The following is a 26,328-nucleotide window of genomic DNA, read 5'->3' as shown; positions in this document are numbered from 1 at the left end:
CGGTGGTTCTCAGTCCTAGAGAAAAGCAAGACTTTTTGAGTTACTCAACAAAGTCCATGTGAAGACTCAGAAGTTTAAGACTGTCATTTATTCCTCACTGCTCCAACTTCTAAGGTGACATGTAAGTTCTATACTATGATCTATCTTCAAAGTTGTAATTTTGTAGATTATGGTATGTGTTATGCATCATGCTTTAAGTTACAAGTAGGCTGTTACAAGTAGGCTGTAGGCTGTAACATTCTAAATCTATGTGTGCTCAGCTCAAAATCCTTTTTCCTAAAGCCCCCCTTGATGACGTGGCGTATCCCTATTTCAACCATCCTAGAAACCCGAAACATTTCAGTTTCCATTTTCCCTAGCTATGACCTAGACATACTATACCTGGTCAAAAACACCTAATTTTTGCCACAAGGCTCTCTGTTAGGAATGACCATTTGTCATCTACTTCACCCTCCAAGATGCGTTGTGTCTACTTAACTACAACCACGTACTGTAAAGTAATTTGACTACCTTCTACCATTAGGATTCCCACAAAACATTGGTTCTATTCATCCATTGAAATAGCAAGAATACTTTGATAATGCTTTTACAATGTCCTAAAGGACCTTATAAGGTTGTTTTATTTGAGTTTTTTAAAAATCAAATCAACCATGCAGACTCCATGATAACTCAATGCAAATGTGAAAAGCTAATGAAAAACATATAAAATCAAGTAAACAAGATACCGAAGGTAAATAAAGCAAACTCATAATAGGATTGGGTAGTGGTGCTTTTGACTCGTACTCGGGAGCACGAAGGACACATCTAACCATCCCGTCCACCTTCCAAACAATCACCTGAAAATTTTAAACATCTTAAGCATGTAGAAGACAACCTATTTTGATAGCATTAACTATTTTTGACAGAAGGATTCATAATGGGCATAGCATTATCATCCTCTCTTCATGTACAAAAATAATTACCAACATTTATATGCTTGACATACCTATAAATTTTCACAACAAACAAACATAATAACCATAATATATTAAGCATCCAGAGAGGAAATTGTTGGTTACCTGTGAACTACTAAAGTTATGCAATTAGATTGTCCCTTGTGAAGGTGCATGGTGAAGAGAGAGAGAGAGAGAGAGAGGGTAGACTAGGGAGAGAGATAATAACACTCAAAGAGAGACATAATGAAATGGAAATGAAATAGCAAGAGCAATGAACAAAATGAAAGTAGTACATGTAGACCAAAGAGCTTGTAGGCTTGATACTTGATTGATTTGACACTAGACAAGTACAACTCTTATATAGAGAGCACACACACATATGAACACCAATGCATATGGGATAGCTCCCAATGTGACACGTGGCATCCATAGGACACACTACACTAGAACTCACACTAGAATACACCAACCTAACTCATCTTGACTCCATTTCCTAATACCCCCCCGTGGAGGAAAGGTGAGTGACTATTGGAATGGAACCAAGAACATGACAATGATGGTCATCGAACTGTGCAATGATTGTCTAGAACTAGACATGGCTCCCATGCTAACTCAGAGGCAAGTGATCATGGCTCAGACCTCAGAGGTAGCAGGCTTCTACAGTATTTCCCTGGCGAGTGGATCAGAGGTATTGCTAGCCTCTACAGATCGGCCTCCAGCCGGGTTATCATCAGTGGCAGGATGGGGGAGAGATTCACCCTCGAGCGCTCGGTACGTCAGGGCTGCCCGCTTGCGCCCTACCTCTTCCTATTTTTTGCGGAGGCCATGACTCACTTCCTACGAGCCCGTACCACTGGTCTTCGAGGGATGCGCCTCCCTATTCGGGACGATGCAGAACTTCTGGACTCCGAGTATGCAGACGACACGGCCCTGTATGTGCAAGATGATATCGAGTCACTGGAGCGAGTGAGACTGTCTTTAGAGGTTTTTTGCCTAGCCGCTGGGGCGAAAATCAACTGGCATAAGTTAGTTGGTTTTCTTACGGATCTGGGAGCCAGCTCACAGTGGGGTATTTTATTGGGGTTTTGCTGGATCCCTAGAGGACAGACGACATGTTACCTGGGAGCCGTTTGCTGGTGCAGCACCGAGATGGGACATCACTTGGCTTATGAGTTTTCTCGGTAGGATCCAGTTTTCTTCATCATGTAGGCCACCTGGGCATACATGGAAAGCTTCCCATGGCATCTGACAGAGACAGATGCGAGCGATGACTCGGCACCTAGTTTGGGAGATCATAGGGAGTATTGTAGGCTGGCATATCTGGACTTCCAGATGCACGCAGACCTTAGGAGATCAGGCTTCTTCTGCTACCTAGACCCTAGCGGACATCTGGAGCACGATCATTCACATGCTCAAGGGTCAGTGGGATCAGATTCAAGAGGAGTCCCGGGCAGGGAAGGAGAAGAGACGGCGCTTCCTTCGCGACTGGGAAAGAGTTGTTCTTCCAGCACTCTGCTCAGAGTCTTCAGTGGCATTACTCCCCCCCATCGTGGCCGTTTGTCCACACTCAGATGATTATGCCCTAAGAGACTTGTAATTATTTTGTTACCACGGGCTGTATCCGTTTTGTGATTATAGCCCACTGGCCTTTAGGCCTTCTTGTACTCTCGTTTTCAAGCAATATAACTAGCACCACTTTTTGCGGAAAAAAAAATGGCATGGTCCTTAGTTTGCTCTTTGGCAAGCTTCCGGTAGCATCTATCCTCCGTATGACCAAGTTTGTTACAAAAGGTGCACTTGAGAGGCTTGAATGGATTTGTCTTACCATGTGCTGGTGTAGGCCTAGGTTTCCATTTGCTGGTGGAGACAAGAGCCTCTGTAGTATTTGAAGAAGAGATCGGAGATTCTTTGTTCCGACGATCTTTTTTGAGAAGAAGAGTCACCATATCAGCAAAGGTAGTTGTGACAAGCCTAAGTATTTCAAGAGTATGCTCAAAACGAGTGACTCCTTCCATACTCTTCATGAGGACAGCCATTTTGTCCTCATTGTCCAAAGAACACTTCAGGCTAGAAAGTTGTTGCACAAGAGATTGCACATTTTATAAATATGCACTCAATATATCACTATCATCCATTTTCAATTTATTAAATTGCAACTTCAAGTTTGGGATTTTGTTACCAAAAAGATTCTCAAAACACCCCCCATAGCGCCTTGGATGTTGATTTGAAGTTGACGTGATGAATCAAAGTATCATCGAGGCAAAGTCCGATGATAGCAATAGCTTTTGAGTTGTGTTGCTTCCATGTCTTGAGTTGTTCAGGATCCATTGTGGGAGTGTCATCTTCAATAGCATCCCATACATTTTCTTTCATGAGGAGCAACTAAACCTTAGTTTGCCAAGTAGGGAATTCTTCCCCGTTGAACTTCTCCATGAGCAATGAGTTTGAAGATAGAGAGCTTATTGTGTACCTCGAGAAATGGCAACTTCAGTCTTCAACACTTTAGGAGTGGGAAAAGAGATGAAGCTGAGTGCTGGAACTGAAGGTAGAAGAGGCGGAGGATAGAGATGTCATCATGTGGGAGATGGAACAGCAATTTGTGGGATAGCGCAGCTCATGTGGAGGAGAAGAGGCAATCAGCAACAATGGCATGCATAATGACGCCAATGGTCGATGTAGCATCAACTCTCTTCAAGTAGGTCAGCTCTTCAAAAATGGGCTCCAAATGAGATGGTTTTTAGGGCGAACAGTAGTAGAAACATCTCCACAACAGTAAGCAACTATTTCCTTCACAAAAATGTCCCTAAAACAGCAAAAACGAGCTGTTTTTGAAAAAAAAACGGGCTGTTTTTGGCACAAATGGTCTATTTTAAAGCAAAAAACGAGCTATCTTTTTCCTCTACTAAGACAAGCATGAGATGCCTTCCTTTTTCAGTACAGTGGATGGGATGCTTGGCATGATTATGCTTTTCACACTCAGCCACATTCTCTCATGTTTTCTTGGTCGAACAAGAGATTGTAGATGCCTATACATGCAAGGATTGATAGATTTTATGTGGATGATTGGGCTCTTGACAGAGGTGGTACAATTTGCATTGCAGCTGGGGTGTCCACTTTGGATCATTTTCCAGTGGTTTTGATGGTCTCACATCCCCATGTCAGGTGCCGCTCTGCCAATGTTAAGATTCCAAATTCTTTCTATGCAGAGGAGGGCCTTACAGAGACTTTGTTGAGGACCTAGGTATCTCATTTGCAGAATGGCCAACTTTCTCCTTCAGACTTTTACCCGCAGCCCTCTCTGATATCAGTGAATTTTATCTTTCAGTTGCTCGTATTAGAAGGGGCGAGATCCTCAAGCGTGAGATAGGTATCCGCCAGCAGTTGGCTGCCCTCCAGAGGGAGGAGCAGAAGAGGCCTACAGATGCTTGGATTCAGGATCGCCTTGTTGCAACAAGGGCTCAGCAGCAATCACTTTTAGATTAGAGAGCCGAGAATGCCTTTCACCCAAGAGAGTCATTTTGGACACAGAAGGGAGGTAGGGTCAACAAGCAATTCTTCTCTACTCTTGGCCCCATACATAGTAGGGAGAGCATATCAACTTAGGCGGAGTTCTTCAGACACGTCCAAATGCCATCTTGCAGGTTGCCACCGATTTCTATGCCTCCCTTCTTATAGCAGATCCAGACACTCAAGCCATAGATGATGCTAGAGTGGTGATTTGGCGACACTTACCTGGATTGGTGACAGGGGATATGACTGTTTCACTTAATGCACCCTTCACCAATGTAGAGTTCAGGACTGCTCTCTCTACCCTTCACTAGGGCAAGTGTCCTAGTTTAGATGGACTTCCGCCTTATTTTTTATTACCTTTTGGGATTAAATTAGGGATCACATTACCTTAGCCCTGCAGGGTGTATGGGACTCCGGTGAGATGCCAGACTCACTTACGAAGGGCCTCATTTGATTCTGAAAGGGGGTTGCAGGAATTTAGTGTCTCAGTGGAGACCGATTACCTTGCTGGGTACCTTGTACAAAATCCTAGCTAAAGCTATCAGCCTTCATTTGCAGCTGTTGTCTCCGAGCCAACATGGACTTAGGTAGAATAGAATGCGTGTGTAGAGTAGCGGCAAAGCTCCGCTTGTACTTGCATAAGGCTAGAAATAATCACTCTTAGAAATCCAACTTGCATGTTCTACATGCAAGTTCTACATACAACTCCTATATGCAACTCCTACATGCGAGTTGTACATGCGAGTTGTACATGCGACTTCTACATACGACTTCTACATGCAACTCCGACATACGACTTGTACATGCAAGTTTTGCATGCGAGTTGTACATACGACTTCTACATGCAACTTCTACATGCGAGTTGTACATAGGACTTCTACATGCGACTTGTACATGCAAGTTCTACATACAACTTGTACATGCGTGTTTTACATGCAAGTTCTACATGTAGAGAGAGAATGTATTACACTTCCTACATGCAGAGAGAGAAGCTCTCCAACTTGTATATATACTCCATAATGTAATGAAGCCCACACTCTTTGGGGCATTGTGTTGTTCTACTTTGGTATTCCAAGCATTTGTCTCAAGTGTCCATGCTTCCTTGCACTCCACGTCCAAAAGCATGTCCTAACCTTGCAACTCCTCCTCCCTTCTCCTCCAACCTTGCAACCCATCCTCTACCTCTCCTCCTCCCTCCTCCTCCTCCTCCCTTCTCCTCCTCCCTCCTCCTCCTCCCTCTTCCTCCTCCTCCTCTCTCCTCCTCCCATCTCCTCCTCCCTCCTCTTCCTCCTTCTCCTCCTTCTCCTCCTTCTCCTCCCTCCTCTCTCTTCTTCCCCCATGCTCTTACACCTTCTTCCTCTCCCACTCCTATGCTCCCCCTAAACCCTTTGTTCCTCAACCCTTAAACTCCATGATCTATGAGGGAGACGAGTTCTCCACCATGTACTCTACCCTGAACCTTGGATCCTCCTTCTAACCCTGAAACCTCTTCTAAACTCTGGAACCTCCTTCTAAACCTTGGAACTCCTTCTAACCCCGGAACCTCTTCTAAACCCTGGAACCTCCTTCTAACCCTGGAACCTCTTCTAAACTCTGGAACCTCTTTCTAAACCTTAGAACTCCTTCTAACCCTCGAGCCTCCTTCTAAACCTTGGAGCTTCTCCTAAACCCTGCAACCCCCAATGAAGGCAAAAGCTTTCATTACCTCAATCATGATGATACATGTTCCTTTTACACATGCATGCACTTTGTTTGCTTACCACACTTAAGCCTAGGTCTCTCATCGGAACACGACTCGAGGTCCTAAGCTACACATATACTACAAACGACAACCCCAATATATCTATAGGTGACAAAAAGCCTCGGAACTCTGCATACATAGAATACCCAACTCTTCCGACGCAAGCAATAGGAAAGAGTCAACATTTGGCACCGTTGTCAGGGAGACTAGCGTCTCAAGTAATGGGTAAACATATGCAGGTATGTGTTTTTAAAAAAAAATACTTCGAACTTTCACGAACATAACACTCAAGGGCAAGGAGAGTAAATTTTTTTTTCCATTTCTAGCCAAACATATCTACCCCAAGCATCAACCTTGGGTTACTACTCTAAGAAATTTTCTTTATTTCTTAAATAGAAGCCACTTGATAAACAATCAGGCTAGGTAGTGGACACGAATGCATAGAGCTTGCAATTTCGATCATTTCACCTTTTTGCAGAAGAGCAAACCGAGTTATCCATAAAAAGTTATGGCTCGAGAAGAGTTTAGGGTTAACCCTAAACCTAAACTCATTTCCTATAAAAACCCACTCCACCCCCTCATTTTTCATCTTTCACATTTTTCTCCATCCTCTTCTTCATTCCAAGCCTTACGTAAGACACTCCTCCCTTTCCATCGACCACTACCTTACTCCCATCCTCACATTGTAAGTGACTTTGAGCCCATCTCGCAACAATAACCTAGCCATCCACCCACCGTCCATTGTTCCTCAACAATCCTGTTACATCGAGAAAGACTTGGAGAGCATTCAAGTGACCACCTCTTCCTTCCTTCGGATTTTCGTCCGTCAAGTTTTTTTCTTCTCTCTTTTTTCCCCCTCCCATTTCCACCACACCCTCCCCCCTCCATCTCCACCATCCCCTCCCCCCTTCCCCCTTTCCCCCCTCCATCTCCATCTCCACCACCCCGTTCCCCCTTCCCCCCTCCATCTCCACCACCCCCTCCCCCATTCATCTCCATCACCCCCTCCCCCCCTTCCCCCTCCATCTCCACCACCCCCTCCCCACCACCCCCTCCCCCTTCCCCCCCTCCCCCCTCCATCTCCACCACCCCCTCCCCCCTCCCCCCCCCATCTCCTTCCCCTCTCTCTCTCTCTCTTTCTTCCCCCCCCCTCTCTCTCTCTTTCCCTCCCTCTCTCTCTTTCTTTCTCTCCCTTTCTCTCTCTCTATGTTCCTTAGACGATGTTCCTCATATTTCATATTTTACATTTTGTATCTAGGCAATTTTGGTACTCTATTTCATTTCATTTTGTATCTAGGATTTTTGTAGCCATTTTTGGCATCTTAGCGGTATTACGATGAGGCCACCTAGTTGGCACATCGTTGATGATGTATTTTCCTTTCGGATGATTTTGTGTCCCATAGGCCATGTATGGCCTTCCGTGGACCTTTAATAAAATTTCTTTCTTTCTTTCTTTCTATCCCTCCCCCTTTCTCTCTCTCTTTCCCTCCCCCTCTCTCTTTCTTTCTCCCTCTTTCTCTCTCTATCCCTTCCCCTCTCTCTTTCTTTCTCTCTCTTTCTCCCCCTTTCTCTCTCTTTATCAACCCCCAATATTGGCCCACTTATGCGGCAGAGGAGTCAGCCATGCACATTTATCAACCCCCAATATTGGCCCACTTATGCGGCAGAGGAGTCAGCCACGCAGAAGTACATTTGCACACCTATGGCAATGCATAAGCGGAGGGCTCTAGCTTCACTTCACACCCGATCACACTAGCTGCAAATTGAAATAGGAGGATGGAAAGACATGCCAAGAGAGAGCACAATATGCTAATTATGTGACCAAGGTATGCTAGAAATAGAAGAACACATGGGAATGATATGCCCTTACTATGCACACATTAGGAAAAAGTTCAACTCTCTTCTTGAGGGACATAACAGACTGGCTGATTTGCTACATAAGGCATCACCCTCAGCTTTAGGAACATTTGTATCTAAGCTTTTCAAGCACAGAAACTCACCTAGACATAAAGGTAGTTTCTCTTATTACCCTCCCCTTTGAGGGAGGAGTCTTTATGTATGTAAGGTTTTGTATTGTTTCAGCACCGATGGTTCCACCCCGAGGATGTACATATGACATGATCCGGCAGCACCGCAGGATGATCTTACACAGAGGCCGTACCCGTCGCTTTATTTCTAGACGACGGAGGATGATGGCAGATTTTCGGAGGAGATTGCTACATGGAGACTTGGCACCGCCAGCAGCCCATTTGACACTTGCCCAGATCTTCACACTCATGGCAGGAGGCATGGTCGATGGCCATGACTTCCATCATTTCTTTGGATCACAGACCCCTTAGGGAAGACGATGTTCCTCATATTTCATATTTTACATTTTGTATCTAGGCAATTTTGGTACTCTATTTCATTTCATTTTGTATCTAGGATTTTTGTAGCCATTTTTGGCATCTTAGCGGTATTACGATGAGGCCACCTAGTTGGCGCATCGTTGATGATGTATTTTCCTTTTGGATGATTTTGTGTCCCATAGGCCATGTATGGCCTTCCGTGGACCTTTAATAAAATTTCTTTCTTTCTTTCTTTCTTTCTCTCTCTCTCTCTCTCTCTCTCTCTCTCTATCCCTCCCCCTTTCTCTCTCTCTATCCCTCCCCCTCCCTCTTTCTTTCGCTCTCTTTCTCTCTCTCTCTATCCCCTCGCAGCCCCTCACTCTCTCTCGCAGCCCCTCACCCCCCCTCGCAGCTCCCCTCTCCCCCTCGCAGCCCCTCACCCCCCCCTCGCAGCTCCCCTCTCCCCCTCGCAGCTCCCCTCGCAGCCCCTCACCCCCCCTCGCAGCTCCCCTCTCCCCCTCGCAGCTCCCCTCGCAGCTCCCCTCTCCCCCTCGCAGCTCCCCTCACCCCCTCGCAGCCCCTCACCCCCCCCTCGCAGCTCCCCTCACCCCCCCCTCGCAGCTCCCCTCTCCCCCTCGCAGCTCCCCTCTCCCCCTCGCAGCCCCTCACCCCCCCCTCGCAGCTCCCCTCACCCCCCCCTCGCAGCTCCCCTCTCCCCCTCGCAGCCCCTCGCAGCTCACCCCTCCCCCCCCTCGCAGCCCCCTCTCCCCCTCGCAGCCCCCCTCTCCCCCTCGCAGCCCCTCGCAGCTCACCCCTCCCCCCCTCGCAGCCCCTCAACCCCCCTCGCAGCTCCCCTCTCCCCCTCGCAGCTCCCCTCTCCCCCTCGCAGCTCACCCCTCCCCCCCCCGCAGCCCCCCTAGCAGCTCACCCCTCCCCCCCTCGCAGCCCCTCACCCCCCCCTCGCAGCTCACCCCTCCCCCCTCGCAGCCCCTCGCACCCTCGCAGCCCCCCTCGTAGCCCCTCCCCCCCCTCGCAGCTCCCCCCCCTCGCAGCTCCTCGCCCCCCACTCACAGCTCCTCCCCCCCCCCCTCACAGCTCCTCCCCCCCCCCCTCACAGCTCCTCCCCCTCGCAGCGGCTCACCCCGCTCAGACCCTCCCCCTCGCAGCTCAGCCGCTCAGGCCCCCCACCCCGCTCACCCGCTCATCGCGCATTGGCAGCGCTCGCCATCTCCTGCTTCTCAATGCCGTCGGTTTCCCGTTTCCCGTAATTAAACATGGCCGACATCGTCGAGCATATTACAGAAGGAGCAACAGCAGCAACATCAATGGCCTCCACGACTGCTGCACTATAGTAGAAGAGGACTTGCATCCTCTTCAAAGGACAGAGCAGTACCCGCACTTGCCGCACTCCCAGTCGCAGGTACACCGGTTTCAGCTCCACTATCTCATCTTCCGCCCAGCGCAGTGCCCGCACTTGCCGCACTCCCAGTCACAGGTACACCGGTTTCAGCCCCATTATCTCATCTTCCACCCATAGCCACCATGTACCCGCAGTTTTTTTCACCCCTCCCCTCTCAGGTCCCTTCTTCTCCTACCCCTTCTCCAACTTTAGCCTTCCCCTCCTCTCCATCCTCGGTACCCGCTTTCTCTCCCCCTCTCCAGCCTTCTCCCTCATCCCCGCTACCCACCTTACCGGTTTCCCCCCTTTCTCCCTCTCTTTCTCCTCCCATGCCTTGCATTGTTTGTCCTTGCCAACACATCCTACCAGAGCTTCAACACTTTCAGACCCACCTCCGAGATGCCCTTCAGATGCTTCACAGGAAGGACGAGACCATTGCTCTACTTACAGCTCAGGTTGCATCTCTTACTGATCGAGTGACACAGCAGGACCGGGAGATCTTGTCTATTAGAACAGATCTTCAGGTCTTACAGGCGACTCATAGGACTCTTGCTGGAGAGATTCATGGACACACAGAGCGAGTGCAACAGATCGAGACTCGCGTTCAGCACATAGACACATCTCCCACTACAGCAGTAGCAGCGGTTGAGGAGCGTTTGACCTCCCTTCAGACAGAGGTCCAGAGAGCCACAGAGTGGGTGGATGTCGTCCGCCGTCAGCCATCACAGCCTCAGAGATCGACTGTATCAGCTACATTGGCCGAGTCACAGCAGAGGGCCACAAAGGCCCTCAACATTCGCATTCGTGGTATCTTGCCCTCGGAGACAGAGTCCACGATGACACAGGCTGTGACCTTTGTCTCTCAGACATTGGGAGTACAGGATCATGGCATAGTAGGAGCATATAGAGTCGGGAGAGATCGTACTAGAGAGCAGCCCCTCATTATCAGATTCAGAGATGCCCAGGCACGTCTAGCTGCCCTCAGGAGGAGAGGGACACTCAGAGACCACCCACAGATTTCCATGGACGAGGATCTGACTCAGATACAGGTTGAGGAGCGCAAGGCGCTCATGCCTCAGAGAGACGCAGCCCGAGCTCAGGGCAAGTGGGCAGTGATCAGGGATGGCAGACTCATCACAGGCACCTTGAGGCGTGCTCCCACAGTGCCTAGGGATGACAGACCAGCAGATATGGCCCCACCTCCACCTCCTGCTCCGACCGCCTGACGGGACAGGGCTCATGGGACACACCACCTGTCAGATAGTCTACGCATCGCTGTATGGAACTGCAATGGTTCTTTTACAGCACAGCCAGGCAATCTACGGGGGGCTTTCTTTGGGAGAGATATCATCTTTTTCACAGAGACACACGAGAGTCCAGAGAGACCTTTGCCACGAGTGACAGGATATACATGGAGATCTGCCTTCAGACAGCACACTCGAACATTTGGAGTGAGAGGATCTGGAGGAGTGGCCATTTTGTATAGAGAGCATCTCGATCGGATCATCACAGTGGAGAGAGCGGATTCACATGCCCGATTCTTGTGGGTACGCATCCACCGTAGAGCCTCTCAGCGAGATCTCTTTATTGCAGTTTGCTACTTCCCCCCGGCGCAGTCGTTTTACTCTTCCACTGGACCAGGCCAGTCCATATTTGAGGATCTCTCAGCGGACATTGCAGATTTTTCACATCGCGGAGAAGTCATCCTCTTAGGAGACTTCAACGCGAGGACCTCAAACAGACAGGCCCTCACTTATGACTTCATGGAGGATCCGGTCATACTTCCGGCATCTCACAATGATAGCCTCTGTCGGACTTCATCAGACTGCACAGTACAGCCCACAGATCAGGGACGTCAGTTACTGGAGCTCCTCACCTCGCACAGTATGGTCATTTATAACGGCTTGTCCAGGTGGCCACAGTCTTCCATGCCTACATTCTCTTCTGCTTCTGGGCGTGGCACTAGCGTGATCGACTACATCATAGGTCCCCCGACTCTAGTCCCTTCCATCCATAGCCTTACTGTTAGCCCCTTCATGCCCTCTGCCGACCATGCACTCATCCACTTTACTTTGACTCATGTCTCCCATGACCCACCCCCCCCTCGTCATCACGACCGCCAATCCTATTATGAGGTTCATTTCGACCACCAGTTCGATGACGTATATAGCCAGAACCTCAGCCGCCTACTCCGTCCCCATCTATTAGATGCTCTACCATCCACGCAGGACAGGTGGGAACTTCTACATTCTTCACTCGTTTCTGCCGCCCACATGTCCTTCCCTGCCACGTGCCATTCGTCTAGTCCCCCACCGGTTGGTCTTGTTCCTTGCAACGGTTGGTATGACGAGGAGTGTAAGGAACTCTGCAGGAAACTTCACCTTGAGACCAAGGAGAAGTCTCCCCTCCTTACCGAAACCAAGAGAGACTACAAGTGGTTGGTTAGGCGCAAGAAACGCCAATTTCTAGCCCAGAATGAGGAGGAGCTGAGAAGCTTGCTTTTCAGCTGTGACTCCAAGGAATTCTGGAGAAAATTCCTCCGCTCGAAGTCTCAGAGCCCCCTTACAGATCCACGTGTCTGGTCTGCATATACTTCAGCTCTATACGATGTTCCAGATCAGCCAGCCATCGATTTATCCCATTCCCCTAGGCCAGCTTCATCTATTCTTTTCACACCAGAGAGTGTCCGTGCAGCAGTCCACCGATTGAAGAACGGGAGAGCTAAGGATCATGATGGATTGCAAGCGGAGTATGTAATCCATGGGATTGATGCCTTAGATTTTGTTCTTTCCCGTCTCTTCAATGAGTCTGTTTGTACAGACCTACCACAGTCCTGGTTAGGCAATACCATAGTACCTATCCACAAGTCGGGGGACCCTATGGAGCCGTCGAATTACAGGACCATCATGATCGGCCACGTTATGGCCAAGATCTTTGCATCAGTTTTGGAAAGCCGTATAAATGACCATGCCGAGACGACAGGACTCAGAGCCAGAGGGCAGGCTGGATTTCGTAGGGATCATTCGACACTTGACCACATCCTCACACTTAGGGCACTGGTGGAGGAGGCGAAGTCACGAAGGCAACGGCTTTATTGTTGCTTCGTGGACTTTAGGAAGGCATTTGACACAGTTCCGCGATTCAGATTGTTTCAGAGGATTCGCCAGATGGGCTTTAGTGGAGAGATACAGTGGGCTATCATGGCTTTGTATGAGAGGGTCACTGGTCGGGCTCGGACACGTGAGGGGCTCTCAGAGGAGGTATGCAGCACGATTGGGGTGAAGCAGGGCTGCCCGCTCTCTCCCACTCTCTTTGGATTATATATTGATGAGCTAGAGATGTTTGTACAGATGACAGGTGGTGTGGGCTCTACTCTCTCAGGATCCTCCATTCCTATCCTCCTGTATGCGGACGATGTGGTTCTCATTTCCTCTACTGCTCAGGGCCTCCAGGCACATATTGAGGCACTCCACAGGTTTTGCCAGGACAGGGGGTTGACCGTAAACCTTGGCAAGACCAAGGTTATGGTTTTCAACACCTCTGATCGTATTTACAGCACGGATGAGTTTTACTTCACTTATGACGGACAGCCCATTGAGCTTGTTAGAGAGTACACTTATTTGGGGGCAGTTTTCAGGGGACCGGTCTTCACCATGACATATGCAGCACGAGATAGGATTAGTAAAGGGTATGCTTCGTTGGCTCATCTTGAGCGTCAGTGTTTTCAGTCCCACTTTCAGCATCCCAATACGAAATCCTTGCTTTTTGATACATTTGGTGAGACCAGCTGCGATGTATGCAGCTCCTTTCTGGGCAGGAGACCTCGGCGCTGCAGATTGGAGACGAGTAGAGAGGTTACAGATCATCATGTTCTCTCGGCTCATTAGGGCCAAGGCTACAGTTCCGCACGAGATCATGCTAGCAGAGTTTGGAGCTACTCCCCTTGCATTGGATGCAGCGTTTCAGTCGGTCATGTATCTGCATAGGGTCAGGGAGTTTGGAGACTCAGCAGCAGGCAGAGCTCGGTTGCCATGGTTAGCACTTGCATCTTCTATGGAGTTGGCACGATCAGGGACCCGATACTGCTGGTACTTCAGACTCACTAGATGGCTCACATCCCTTGGACTAGACATGGATAGACTGCCTCCGTTCCGATACAGCATAGATGCCCCTCATCTCGAGTTGACTCGCCACGAGCTTAGCCAGGTCACGAGAGCAGACTTGCTGCAGCTTCATACGTATCGCACTTGGATTTATCCCACGCAGCTTCCGGTGAAGATGGCCACATATCGTGACCACTTCCTTCGGATCTCAGAGGATGGATTTGTCATCCCACCAGGCTATACAGGTACCCACATGTCCCACTCACTGAGGATTGCCCTCGGCCAGCTTAGAGTCTCTTCGCATCAGCTCGAGATAGAGGCTGGTAGGATGCGACGCATGGAGGATGGACGGCGACCAGGCCGAGAGACCAGGATCTGCCCTTGTTGCACCATGGGAGAGGTGGAGTCAGAGGAGCACTTCATTTGCAGATGCCCGCTATATTATGAGATCAGAGGTAGATTCCACTGTCTCTTCACGGATGGCTTTGGACCTCTCTCACGAGTGATGGACTACGAGGATCAGCATTGCCTAGCCCTTTATGTCAGGGAGGCCACTATGCTTCGGCGAGACTACCTCAGAGAGCACAGACCGGAGCGTGATAGAGCCCAGCCTCATAGAGCTCAGGCACACGCCATACCAGAGGACAGAGACCAGGAGGAGCATGAGGACGGCAGAGCCCACACAGGACACATGCCTCCACCATGTGGATGTACATATGAGATGGTTTGTAGACGCCGCAGGATCTTGTTACATAGGGGACGTACTCGCCGCTTCATCTCCAGACGATCCAGGATGATGGCAGCATTTCGGAGGAGACTCACTCATGGAGATCTCGCCCCACCAGCCGCTCACCTCACCTTTGCCCAGATTTGTACTCTCATAGCAGGAGGCAGAGTCGATGGACAGGATTTCCAGTATTATTTTGGTTCTCAGACTCCGTGACACCTGGACTTGTATCTTTGCATTGGCATATTGTGCTCATCCCCCCCATTTTGCACCCGGGGGCGGTTTCCTTGCATCTAGTTTACTCTGTATTTAGGCTCAGATTTGACATTATGTACTTTCACTTGCATTATATTGCGTAGCACTTAGATGATATTCGACGATGCCTCTTCTTTGGGGCACGTTGATTTTGTGCTATCTTGTATGCAGAGTTCTTGATGTCCCATGGGCCCATTTTGGCCTCTAGTGGACAATAATACACTTTCTTTCTTTCCCCCTCTCTCACTCTCTCTCTAACTCTTTTCCCCCCACCCCCCTCTCTCTCTCTCTCTCTCTCTCTCTCTCTCTCTCTCTCTCTCTCTACCCCCCCTCTCACCGGCTGCTCCCTACACTAACCTATCCACCACTAACCTACTCTCTAAAGCAAGGGCCTTAAGGCCCTTGTTGCTGCAAGTGCCACGTAGCGACGACAGCGGCCCGCCCGTCGCCTTGCCCGCCCGCCTACCCCAACCTCCCTCCGTCGCCTCGCTCGCCCGCCCTAACCTCTCCCCTCACCGCTCGTCGCGCCGCTCTGCCCAGCGTCTCGCTCGCAACCGCTCCCCGCCCCTGCGCAACCCCCCTCCAACCCCGTCCCCTCTCCCCTCCCCTCCCCGCCCCTACACAACCCCCCTTCCGACTCCATCCCCTTTCCCTCACCCCCCCGCGCAAACCCCCCCTCGCCGCGCTGCCGTCAGGAAGCCCCCCCCATAGTCAAGAACCCAAAAAAAAAAAAACTTAACCTGACCTAACCACTAACTTAACCCTAAGTTAGACTAACCCTGCTTAGGTTAGTCGCTCCTAGGTTAGGTTAGATTACCTTAGTTAGTTTAGTTAACCTAGGTTAGGTTAGGTTAGGTTAACCTCGGTTAGTACTGACAGTTAGGTTAGTCTAACTAACCTTTAGTCAGTAACTAATTGTAGTTAATCAAAATAGTTAGGTTAACCTCCCAGTTATAATAACTAGGAGAATCTAGGTTAGTTAACCTAACTAGAGTCACTTGGTTCCAACCCCTCAGTTGGACTTAAAGCCCCTTCACACCAACCCTTAATACCAAGCCCCCCCCCCCTCCAAAAAAAAAAAGCAACTTTTACCCCTTCTTTAACCCCTCCTAACTCATTCGTTTGGGACCCAAATTAAACCCCGTTTGAACCCAGATTTCGCACAAAAACACCACGTTATGGGGTATTTTTCTAGCCCATTGCACACCATTTCAGCATCCCTAGCACTCGCTCATTCATGCCCCCGTGTGGGCCTCGTTTCGCACAAATTTGCTCAAATCTTCACGCCGTGACCTCCGATTAACGATCCGTTTGTAGCGGTCCTTTCCCTACACACGTAGGACAATCTTAGGCACATTATTTACACGATGGTCCCTACACTACCTAACACCACTCTAACCCTCCCAACAAAACTACATCCACACCTGCACTTGTGGCAGAGACAACCTTGGCAAATCTCGCCCAACCTGCATGCAGCTACGTTTCGACGAACGCCTCCGACTCCAACGCTCACCACATCCACATACAACTCCGCTGCAACCACCGCCCCCGCCACTCCTCTACCCCGAATCCCCCCCTGAAATTCAATCACTCCCTTTAACTCCTCCATGCCCCAACATGGCTGGACGCTGTCACGACAATGATGGGGATATCGACCTTGATGTAGAGGCTGACAATTTCTTTAATCGAAGAAATAATAACAATCAAGGCAGATGTCCTTGGAAAAACTGGAACTTCCCAAATATAATGGTAGGGGAGATCCAGCCCGCTTCCTCCAGCATTTTGATGCCGCATGCCGAGCAAGTGGAGATCAATCCCATGAAACCAAGGTGGCTTGGTTTCCCATGGCCTTAACTGATGAAGCGTCTGAATGGTACCTAGACCTTCTAGTGGAAGAGCGCGCCACATGGGACCTACTTCAGACGAAATTTAAAAGACGCTTTCAAACAGAGAGGCTACAAGATGATCCCGCTCTCCAACTCAGCAAGCTCGAACAAGGCCATCGAGAGGTATGCACGTACCTGGGTAAGATGAAAAGATTAATCGCCAAATGTGACCCACTGCCAGATGCAAAGTACCTCACGGCATGGTTCATCGCATGACTATGAAAGAAAATCCGAAAGGATATGAAAAAGATAAGCAGCTATGAAACATTCAGTGCTACTCATGCGGCAGCCATTGACATCGAGGATGGCATGACCGACTCAAACACTAGCAGTGATGACGGCAAATCTAGTATACGCGATAAGCGCTCGAAAAAGGACAAATCAAAGGCCACTGCCGAAACATCAAATGAAGATCGCCTAGAGGCCATGACCCTGAAGCTGAAAGAAGACATGATGCAGGCCATGGAACAAAAACTTCATTGTCTCAGCCGCAAACTCAGACATATCCACGGCGAGAAAATGTCTATTGTGCACATTGCATGGCCAATCATACAACAAATGAGTGCCCGGTCCTAAAAGCCCGGATCATTGCACAAGCAAATCTACCGCCAAGGTTGTGGTGCCATATCAGCGTCGTTGGTGGCCATGATGAGAACAGTTGCATCTTCAACATGCGCAACAACCCACCTTGACCTCAACAATACCAAGGGGCACCCATGCCAGTATACAGGCAACCAGCACTTGCACAAGTGCCCCCAGCTCCGAGGCTAAATCCTATTCCCGTTCGGACACAAGTCCCACAACTACTCAGGAATTTGAATCCACGACCATATCCAAGAGTACCAAATCCAGCTCCTCAAGCAGTTCCAATACATCAATTACAAGCCGAGGAAGTAGACTCACCATTTGAGTATGAGGCAGAGTACCCAGTATACTATGTAGAAGGTGCAGAGGGTCTAATACCAGTTTATGCAAATCAAGTACGTCCCAACACATATCACATCCCAATCAAGTGCTACGGTTATGGAGAAAATCACCGGATCGCAAAGTGCCCTCATTGTGGTAGCCCAGCTACTTTCCAACCACTCTACAGAGATTGTGGCATAGGACATGCCTGTATGGATTGTCCCATGAAAAATAAAGGCCCAGAACAAATAGACGTTAAGCCTGATGTCCCAATCAGCATCATTAGGGTGGACCATCAAAGTCTGGGTCTGGCAAGTGTAAAATCATAACTTGTAAATGTAATTACACGCCAATAGAAAGAGGCCACCAAGGACCCTAACATTCCAATCCAACCAAAGCGACTTCTGAAAAAGAAAGCACAAGTGCCTCCACCTCCGCCAAGCAATGAGCAGCCGAGCTCATCCACATCAACTCCCGAGCCTCAAATAAAAGAAGCTCCATACCCAAATGTAGAGGTGGAGAAGGCTCGTTTTCAGGCACTTTAAGAATGGGTACAAAACGAAAAAGCTCAATTTGAGGCTAAGAAACAAGCTCAAGACCCAATCCATGACTTGAGCCTTTGTTCCAACAACAAACTCCACAACATAATGTACTGCCACGTCAACTTGAAGGAGCCACACTCTCTAGCATCCTGAGTTGCCCTGTGTCAATTCCCATCAGAATCCTCCTATAGAGAATTGTCCCAATCTCTGTGAAAGTTTCAAAGGATGGATTGAACTCGCAAATCCCCCTCCACCTATGAACGACATTGAAGATATCCCTGTGCGGATGGGTGAGAGAGATGACATACGCAACATTACTGTGCCTTTGATCCACAAGAAATATAATGAAGTCCAAGCCATAGTGGATGGTGGAGCAGGTGTAAATGTCCTATCAAAGGAGCTCTACGAAGAACACAGGAGTCTGCTTTTCCCTTCAATTCACAATCTTGGATCTCCCCAAAAAATCCTATCAAATCTTACTGGGACGTCCTTGGTTACGGGAAGCATCAGTCCTCCATGACTAGGGAATTGATAAACTGACAATCCAGAATCGTGACACCACAGTCAGGGTGAATGTGGGGACAGGAGCTATTAAACCAATTGTGCCTAGAGCATTGGATGACACATCTTCAACAACAATCTCAAGCAAATCAGCTCCCTTGCAATAGCATGCCATAGCAGGTGACTCACAAAGCAATGTCAATAACTGGATACAAACATTGGCAACCATCGACAACTGCCATTCATTAGACCCCATCTTCTCACATATAGATGCTAAGGATCCTCCACTCCCACATGCAGAACCAATCGATCTAGAGATGCCATTCTTGATGGCTGACCTCGAGTGGGATAATGAACTTGAAGAAGGTACCCATACCAATGATGACTCAGATTCTCCTTGGGACCTTGAAACAGAGTCTGAGAATGCTGAAATTGAAGGTCAAATATTTGATAATGACTTAGCCATTCTGCATGCCCTAATGGCAGTCAAGCTCCCAAAAGTTGAACCTCCAAAGTTGAATAACAGTAGAAGATCCCGCAAGAAAGCTGAAGGAGGAAATTGCAGAGAGTCAAGGCCGAGCCCTTCAATGAATTCGAAAGAGTCTAATCAAGGGATCGTCAAATTGTACCTTGCAAAGTCAGCTCCCTCAAAATCAAAACCACCGCCTCTTGAATGGTCCCCGGAGGGACTGGAAGGAGTATGCACAGCAAATGAACCCTTACTTGGAAACACCTTACCAGTGGAAAAGTTACCCCACAGTTCCCAACGTAAGAAGTTTCAGAAATATAAGCCACATGTACAGATGAAGCTCGATCAAGAGACTTCAGAAAAAGACAGTCAAGAAGAGCCTAACAAATTAGTAAATGCAACTTTGCCACCTAGTACACATGACACATGTAAGGCTAGTTCAACACCATCAGAGGCCGAGATCTTCGAGAAGTGCCGAAATACTTCAAGAATTATACAAGTGGTAGTGCGCCAATAGCAAACCACTCAGAGAATCTGAAGTTCAAGAAACCGATAGCATTGGAGAAACTCCAATCTATGAGGGACCGGCAAAAACACACACAATAAACCTCACCCTTGAAGGGGAGGAAGAAAAATTGGTTTTCATTGGGAAACAGTTTCGTCAAGAAGATGAAACCAAACTCAAAGCACTCTTAATGGAATACTGTGACTGCCTAGCATTGTCATACAAAGAGATGAAAGGAATTTCACCAGAAGTGGCAATACACATGATATCTATAAGGGAAGGTGCTCACCCTAAGGTATGTGGACCTTATCGCACAAATCCTAAATATGGCACCATGGTTTATGAGTTGAAAAGCCTCCTAGATGCTGGATTCATCTACAAGATAGAGCACACTGATTGGGTTTCACCCATTGTCATTGTGCCTAAACGCAACAAGAAGCTCAGAATATGCGTAAACTTAAAAAATGTGAATGCCGCCACAATTAGGGATCACTATCCCCTGTCCTTAACAGAAACAATGTTGGAAAAGGTGGCAGGTTCAGAAATATATAGCTTCTTGGATGGCTTTAGTGGCTATAACCAAGTGCAAATCGCTCCTAAGACTAATAAAAAACAGCATTTGCTACAGAATGGGGTATTTTTGCATATAGAGTCATGCCATTCGGCCTTTGTAATGCCCCAGCCACATTCCAGCGAGTCATGTTCACAGCTTTCAAGCCATTTCTGAATAAGTTTTTACATGTGTTTTTCGATGATTTGTGCATTCATTCAAACAAACAAGACCACTTCAAATGTCTTGAAGAAGCACTAATCAAATGCAGGGAGTATGGCATCTCCCTAAATCCAACAAAATGCCAATTCATGGTCACCCACCGAGTTGTTTTGGGACACATCCTCTCTCAACATGGGATTGCAACTGACATGGATAAAATCAAAATCATCATGGAATTGCCTCCTCCTACAAATTCCAAAGGTATACAGGTCTTAATGGGACATGCCAACTATTATAGAAGATTTATATTGCAGTATGCCATGATAGCTAGACCACTTTACAAATTATTAGTGGAATTCTAGCCAATGTGTGCGAGGGATGAACTTGAGTACCCTCCAAAGCCTCTGTGCATCTAGCTCTCCAGATATGCTAGGATTCTATGCTCGCTAGAATCTCCCAAGAAGTATCCACAGAGGCATGTACAGCTGTAAAAGGAAGGTGTGTTACCACATCCAACGAACAAGACTCAATCCGATGACGTCAAACCGAAATGGCCCGAGAGGAGTCAACTCTCTCATAGAAAACCTGAGGTCCTATAAGAGAAAGCCAAGCCACTGAGCCCCATGTCATAAAAAATGGGGAGTGGGCAAAGTGACTGAAAATCCTGGCTACCCCCATCCAAATCATCCTCGCCTGTTTGCAATCCCATAAGCAATGCTGAATAGTCTCTGAAGCAGAAAGGCATCGAGGGCAAGTAGGGTCGGCTCCGAACTTGGACCTCCAAAGGTTCACTGCAATCCCACCATGGATAGAAAGCCAAAAGAAGATAGTGATCTTTCTATTCCTGTGGGATTTCTAGAGTCTCCTCCAGAAGCACCTCTGCAGATCCGCAGTGATATGAAAAGTCTCCCAATGAGGAACTCTGGAAGGTCTCCAACCTCTACTACTGAGCTGATATCTCCTGGCATTATTGACCGTGTAACGAAAGAAGGGGATGCTCTTCTCTCGATGCCCTGCATCAATCCACTCCCACTCTCCGGGGTCCCACTGCAAATACCTGATGGGAACTCCCCCATAGAGCTAGAGCCTCCAAGACCCGATGGAGAGTAGCCGGGGGTCTGGGTCTGGGAACCACTCTGAATCTGATCCCTGCACCAAAAGACCTACAACCCTGATAGGCTGAAAAGCAGACTCAAGCAAGATGTCCTCTGTGGACCTGAGCAATCTGCCACCATCCTGGACACTAAAAACCAAAGCATCCTCCTGTGCATCTCGAAAGGCCAAAACCTGAGGCGGAACACCGCCTCTCGAAAAAGTACCTGCCCAAGTGGAGGAAGTGAGTGGCATATCATCTGTGTCTACCCAAACCTCTGGAAGGGCTGCCTCAATCTGCAAGATCCTCCCTGCACTCCCTCTGAGATGTCCTGTCAACCTTGATTTGGTCTCCTCTGGAAGCCTGCGGAAAGCTTTCCAAGACCCCATAGAAGATGCAGGTCCCCTCTCCCACCTGGACCATTGCATGTATAGTGAGGCACCCAGTGGTCTGCCATGATCATCTAAAATACTGTCATTCCACATGATGGGTTGCCTATCAATCTCTTCCCGAGAGGAAGGAGAAATCCTCCGAAGAGTGCTTCTGAAACTGGCCCAAGCTTTCAGAATGGCAACCATGAGAGGGGATGAAGGTGATCTGAGGTGTGCTGTGGTGAAGATCCACCTAACACTGCTCATCCAATCTCCTCCTGAATAAGGCTAGAAATAATCCCTCTTAGAAATCCAACTTGCATGTTCTACATGCAAGTTCTACATACGACTCCTACATGCAACTCCTACATGCGAGTTGTACATGCGAGTTATACATGCGACTTCTACATACGACTTCTACATGCAACTCCTACATACGACTTGTACATGCAAGTTCTACATGTGAGTTGTACATACGACTTCTACATACGACTCCTACATGCAACTCCTACATGCGAGTTGTACATACAACTTCTACATGCACCTTCTACATGCGAGTTCTACATGCAAGTTCTACATACAACCTGTACATCCACGTTCTACATGCGAGTTCTACATGCAAGTTCTACATGTAGAGAGAGAATGTGTTACACTTTTTTTTTTGCCGAAAAAACAGTGCTAATTATATTACTTCGAGAACAAGATTCAAGAGGTCAGCTTATAGCTGACGGGCTGTGTTCACAAATCGGACACAGCCCTAAAAGGTAGCAGAATAAAGCATACTCTCACGGAGGGATAAGACGAGTGTGAATGAACAGCCATCGGGGTGGTGAGTAGTGCCACCGAAGGCCCTGCATAGTCTGCTCGAAGAAGAGGCCCTGTGTGTCCCAAGCCCGGAGGAAGCGTCTCCGCTTCTCCTGACCGGCCCGGGAGTCTCCCTAAATCTGGTCCCACTGGCCTCTGAGGGTATGAATAATCTCACTCCAAATCTCCGCCATGATCTGGGCAGTCGATAAGGAGGTGCCACCGAGGATCTGCGCGCAGCGCGAGGTCCAGATGTGCCACCCTGTAATGCTGCTAATAATCTCCCAGACTGGCTGCCTCTCCCGAACTCCTGTATCAGCCTCTGCTAGGTGCTGCGGGATACCCTCGAGCGGCCCCCACGTCCCCTGTGTGATAAGGAAAGTGGGGTCCTGCTGGTATGCCTCGAATAAGTGATGAAGACCAGGTGCGGTGCTGCACCAACAGAACGCGCCCCAAGTGATCAATCCTAGCTCTGGTGCTGCGCGGGTAAGAATCCCGAAAGTCCACCTCCACACTTCCTGGGCGCGAGTGCAGCTCCACAGGCAGTGTTTTGGTGACTCCTCATCCGCATGGCAAATCTGGCAGCATCCGTCCTGGCCTATCTGCCTCAACCAGCTCCCCACTGGAAGACCTTTGTGGGCAAGAAGCCACATGAAGTATGAAATCTTCCGCGGCCGCCAGCTCTCCCACAAGGCCTTCCAGAATGCCTGCAAAAAGAACCTGGAAATACCTTGTGCGTACCAGCTGGGTCGCTGGGTGGGGGGGCGGCTCTGCATCCTCCCAAGAACTCGCCTGCCCAGAGTCGTGCTGTAGGCGAAGAAGGAAGTCGGCCCCTGTCCTGTCACAACCTCTGGCCACCACCACTCTCCTGGGTCCCAATCAAGCTCTGATAGGGCCCGCCCCTCCCAGAGCCAAAGACGCCAAAGCTGCATCTGGTCCTGCTCGATGCTAGGGTCGGTACGCCAGACCTTCCCCAAAAGGCCTACGACCCGAACCCTCTGCCATGGGAGTAGAGGGTATATGAGCGCATCCTCTCTCCTGAGTCGTCCATCCCCAGAAACCGCGAAGAAGGAGATAGAGGAGTCATCCATACGTCCTGCGATCACCAGTGGGATGCCACGGGGGGTGAACTGTCCCAGCCAGCGGGTGTCACCAGGCATGAGGACCTGAGGCTCAGGTGGAACCAACCAAACAGCTGGGATCGCACCGTCGATCTCCGTGTGTCTCGCCTGGGCTCCACGTGCACCTCCAGCTGCGTCTGCAAGATCAGCCAACTCCAGATGTCTGTATGTATCCCTCCAAACTCGAAGGGACCGGGCTGGCCCCCTCATCCAGCCGTCCCACCTGATATGTGATCTCTCCCCCAATTGAAGGCCCTCGGCATCTCTGACCTGACCGTTCCAGATAAGCGGCTGGCGATCGATCTCTTCCTGACAGCTGGGAGGGGACTGAATGAGACTGAGGCGGAGCCGCCTCCAAACCATGAGGAGGCTACGAACGAGTGGGGAACGGGGCTGAGTGAGCGGGGCGGAAGTGAAGATCCACCTGAGGGACGGTAGCCACTCTCCACCTCGGCGCGGGACACAAGAACCGACTCCCTGCTGAAGTAACATCTTCCACGTCTGCCCCCCTGGGGTCAAACCGCGGATGACAAGCTTGCCTAACAAGGCCTGACTCTGAAGCTCTGGATCGATGACCCCCAGGCCACCCTCAGCCTGCGGAAGAATGACTGTCTGCCAAGCAACCCTGGCTCTGGTATCTCTAAGACCATCCTCCCCGGACCAAAGGAAGTTCCGAACCAACCTCCTGAGCTGTGCCACGCTGGATCTCGAGAAGCACCAGCAGGAGGCCACATACCAAGCCGTGGCTAGGAGGACCTGGTTAACTACCAGGGCACGACCTGCAAGAGAGAGCTTAGCAGTGCTCCAGAAAGCCAGCTTCCGTCGGATGGAGTCTAGCACCGGGAGAAACTGCTGAGCTGGCGTGATGTCTAGGCCAACCTGAAAGCCAAGGTATCTAGCTGTCTGTCCCCGTGGAATCCATCTGAAACCCAGAAATCGCCCCCACTGAGAACACGCCCCAGGGTCTGTGAGAAAACCAACTGATTTGTTCCAGTTGATTTTCGCACCAATGGCCGAGCAGAAGACCTCCAGGGCCATCCGCACCCTCTCTAGCATCCTCTCATCGTCCTGGACATAAAGGGCTGTATCATCTGCGTACTCTGAGTCCAAAAGCTCCGTGTCCTCCCGGAGTGGAAGGCGAACACCCCTGATCCCTGTGGACCTTGCCCGAAGGTAGTAAGTCATGGCCTCGGCGAAGAAGAGAAACAGGTAAGGAGCAAGGGGGCAGCCCTGACGCACTGATCTCTCCAAGCTAAAGCGCTCACCCATCCTGCCTCCAATGATGACCCTGCTAGACGCTGTCCTGTACAAAGCTGAGATACCCTGAATCCAACCTGCCGGGAAACCTAGCCGCTCCAGAGTCCCCTCCAAAAAGGACCAGTCCACGCGATCGTAGGCCTTCTCGAAGTCGAGAAGTAGAATGGCAAGGTGTGATCCACTGTGCTGAGCCCACTCCGCCGCCTCTGAGAAGGTGAAGACATTATCCAGGATACTGCGATCGTGGACAAAGCCTGTCTGAGTGTCATGGATGAGATCTGGGAGTAGAGGCCGAACTCTGGCACTGATCATCTTGGCGAGGATTTTGTAGGCAGTGGTAAGGAGAGTGATCGGACGCCACTGGCGGATCTCCTGTCTATCTCCTCCCTTTGGGATGAGGCAAATCAGTCCCGAGGAAAGGCTCTCTGGCATCTGACCGCTGCTGAAAATCCCCTGCAGAGCTGCAAGGAGGGGCTGATGGATCTGGTCCCAGAAGGAGGTGAAGAATGCCCGGGATAGCCCATCCTCACCTGGGCATTTCTGTCCGTCGATGGCCATCAAGGCCTCCAACATCTCATCCATGGTGAACGGTGCCAACAATGTCGCCTGCATGCTAGGCTGGACCAGGGATGGAATGTGCCTTCACACCTCCTCACGGGCACGACTAGCACGAGGGGCAAGCGGCTCCTGCTGGAAGAGGGTCCTGTAGAAGTCAGTGGCCAACCCTAGGACCTCCCCCGGATCCGTAACGATGTGACCATCCGCTGTCCTGAGACTCCGAAGCTGATCACCTGCAGCTCTCTGGCCATGCGTCCTGAAGAACTCCCTGCACATCCGGTCACCCTTCCGGGCCCAGAAGGAGAGAGAGGCGTGATAGGAAAACTCTGAGCGACGCTGGAGTGTCTCCTCCAGAAGGGTTCTGGCTCGAAGGGCCTGGATCCGAAGCTCCTCCGAGCCCGGGGAAGCCTGCTGGAGTCGCTGAATGGAGGCGAGGTCCCTCCGAAGAGCTCTCTCTCTGCCCCACCAATCCTGTCGAACCTGTAGGGCTGCGAGCTGGCAGATCTGGCTGGACTCCTGCAAAGCCTGCGCAACCGAGTCAACCAGATCCACGCACTCGCCCCAGTCTCTGTCCCAAAGACTGCAAATACTGCTGCGCACGTCCAC

At 49.7% G+C, this 26,328-nt stretch overlaps 1 protein-coding gene across 1 annotated transcript in view; it reads right to left on the bottom strand.

Annotated features, from left to right (window-relative positions):
- LOC147900987 (uncharacterized) overlaps window positions 1-26,328 on the bottom strand; it is a 594,828-nt gene that overhangs the window by 158,932 nt on the left and 409,568 nt on the right. Inside the window, exon 19 of the mRNA XM_087376414.1 lies at window positions 726-836. Coding sequence (XP_087232540.1) covers window positions 726-836 — 111 coding nt within the window. The remainder of the gene's footprint in view (window positions 1-725; window positions 837-26,328) is intronic.

This window comes from Dipteris shenzhenensis, chromosome 6 (assembly GCF_047967505.1).
Source record: "Dipteris shenzhenensis isolate YYH24624 ecotype China chromosome 6, Dip_SZ_1.0, whole genome shotgun sequence".
NCBI lineage: Eukaryota > Viridiplantae > Streptophyta > Polypodiopsida > Gleicheniales > Dipteridaceae > Dipteris > Dipteris shenzhenensis.
Note: the sequence above shows the minus strand (reverse complement) of the source record. Positions and strands in the feature narration are given on the sequence as shown.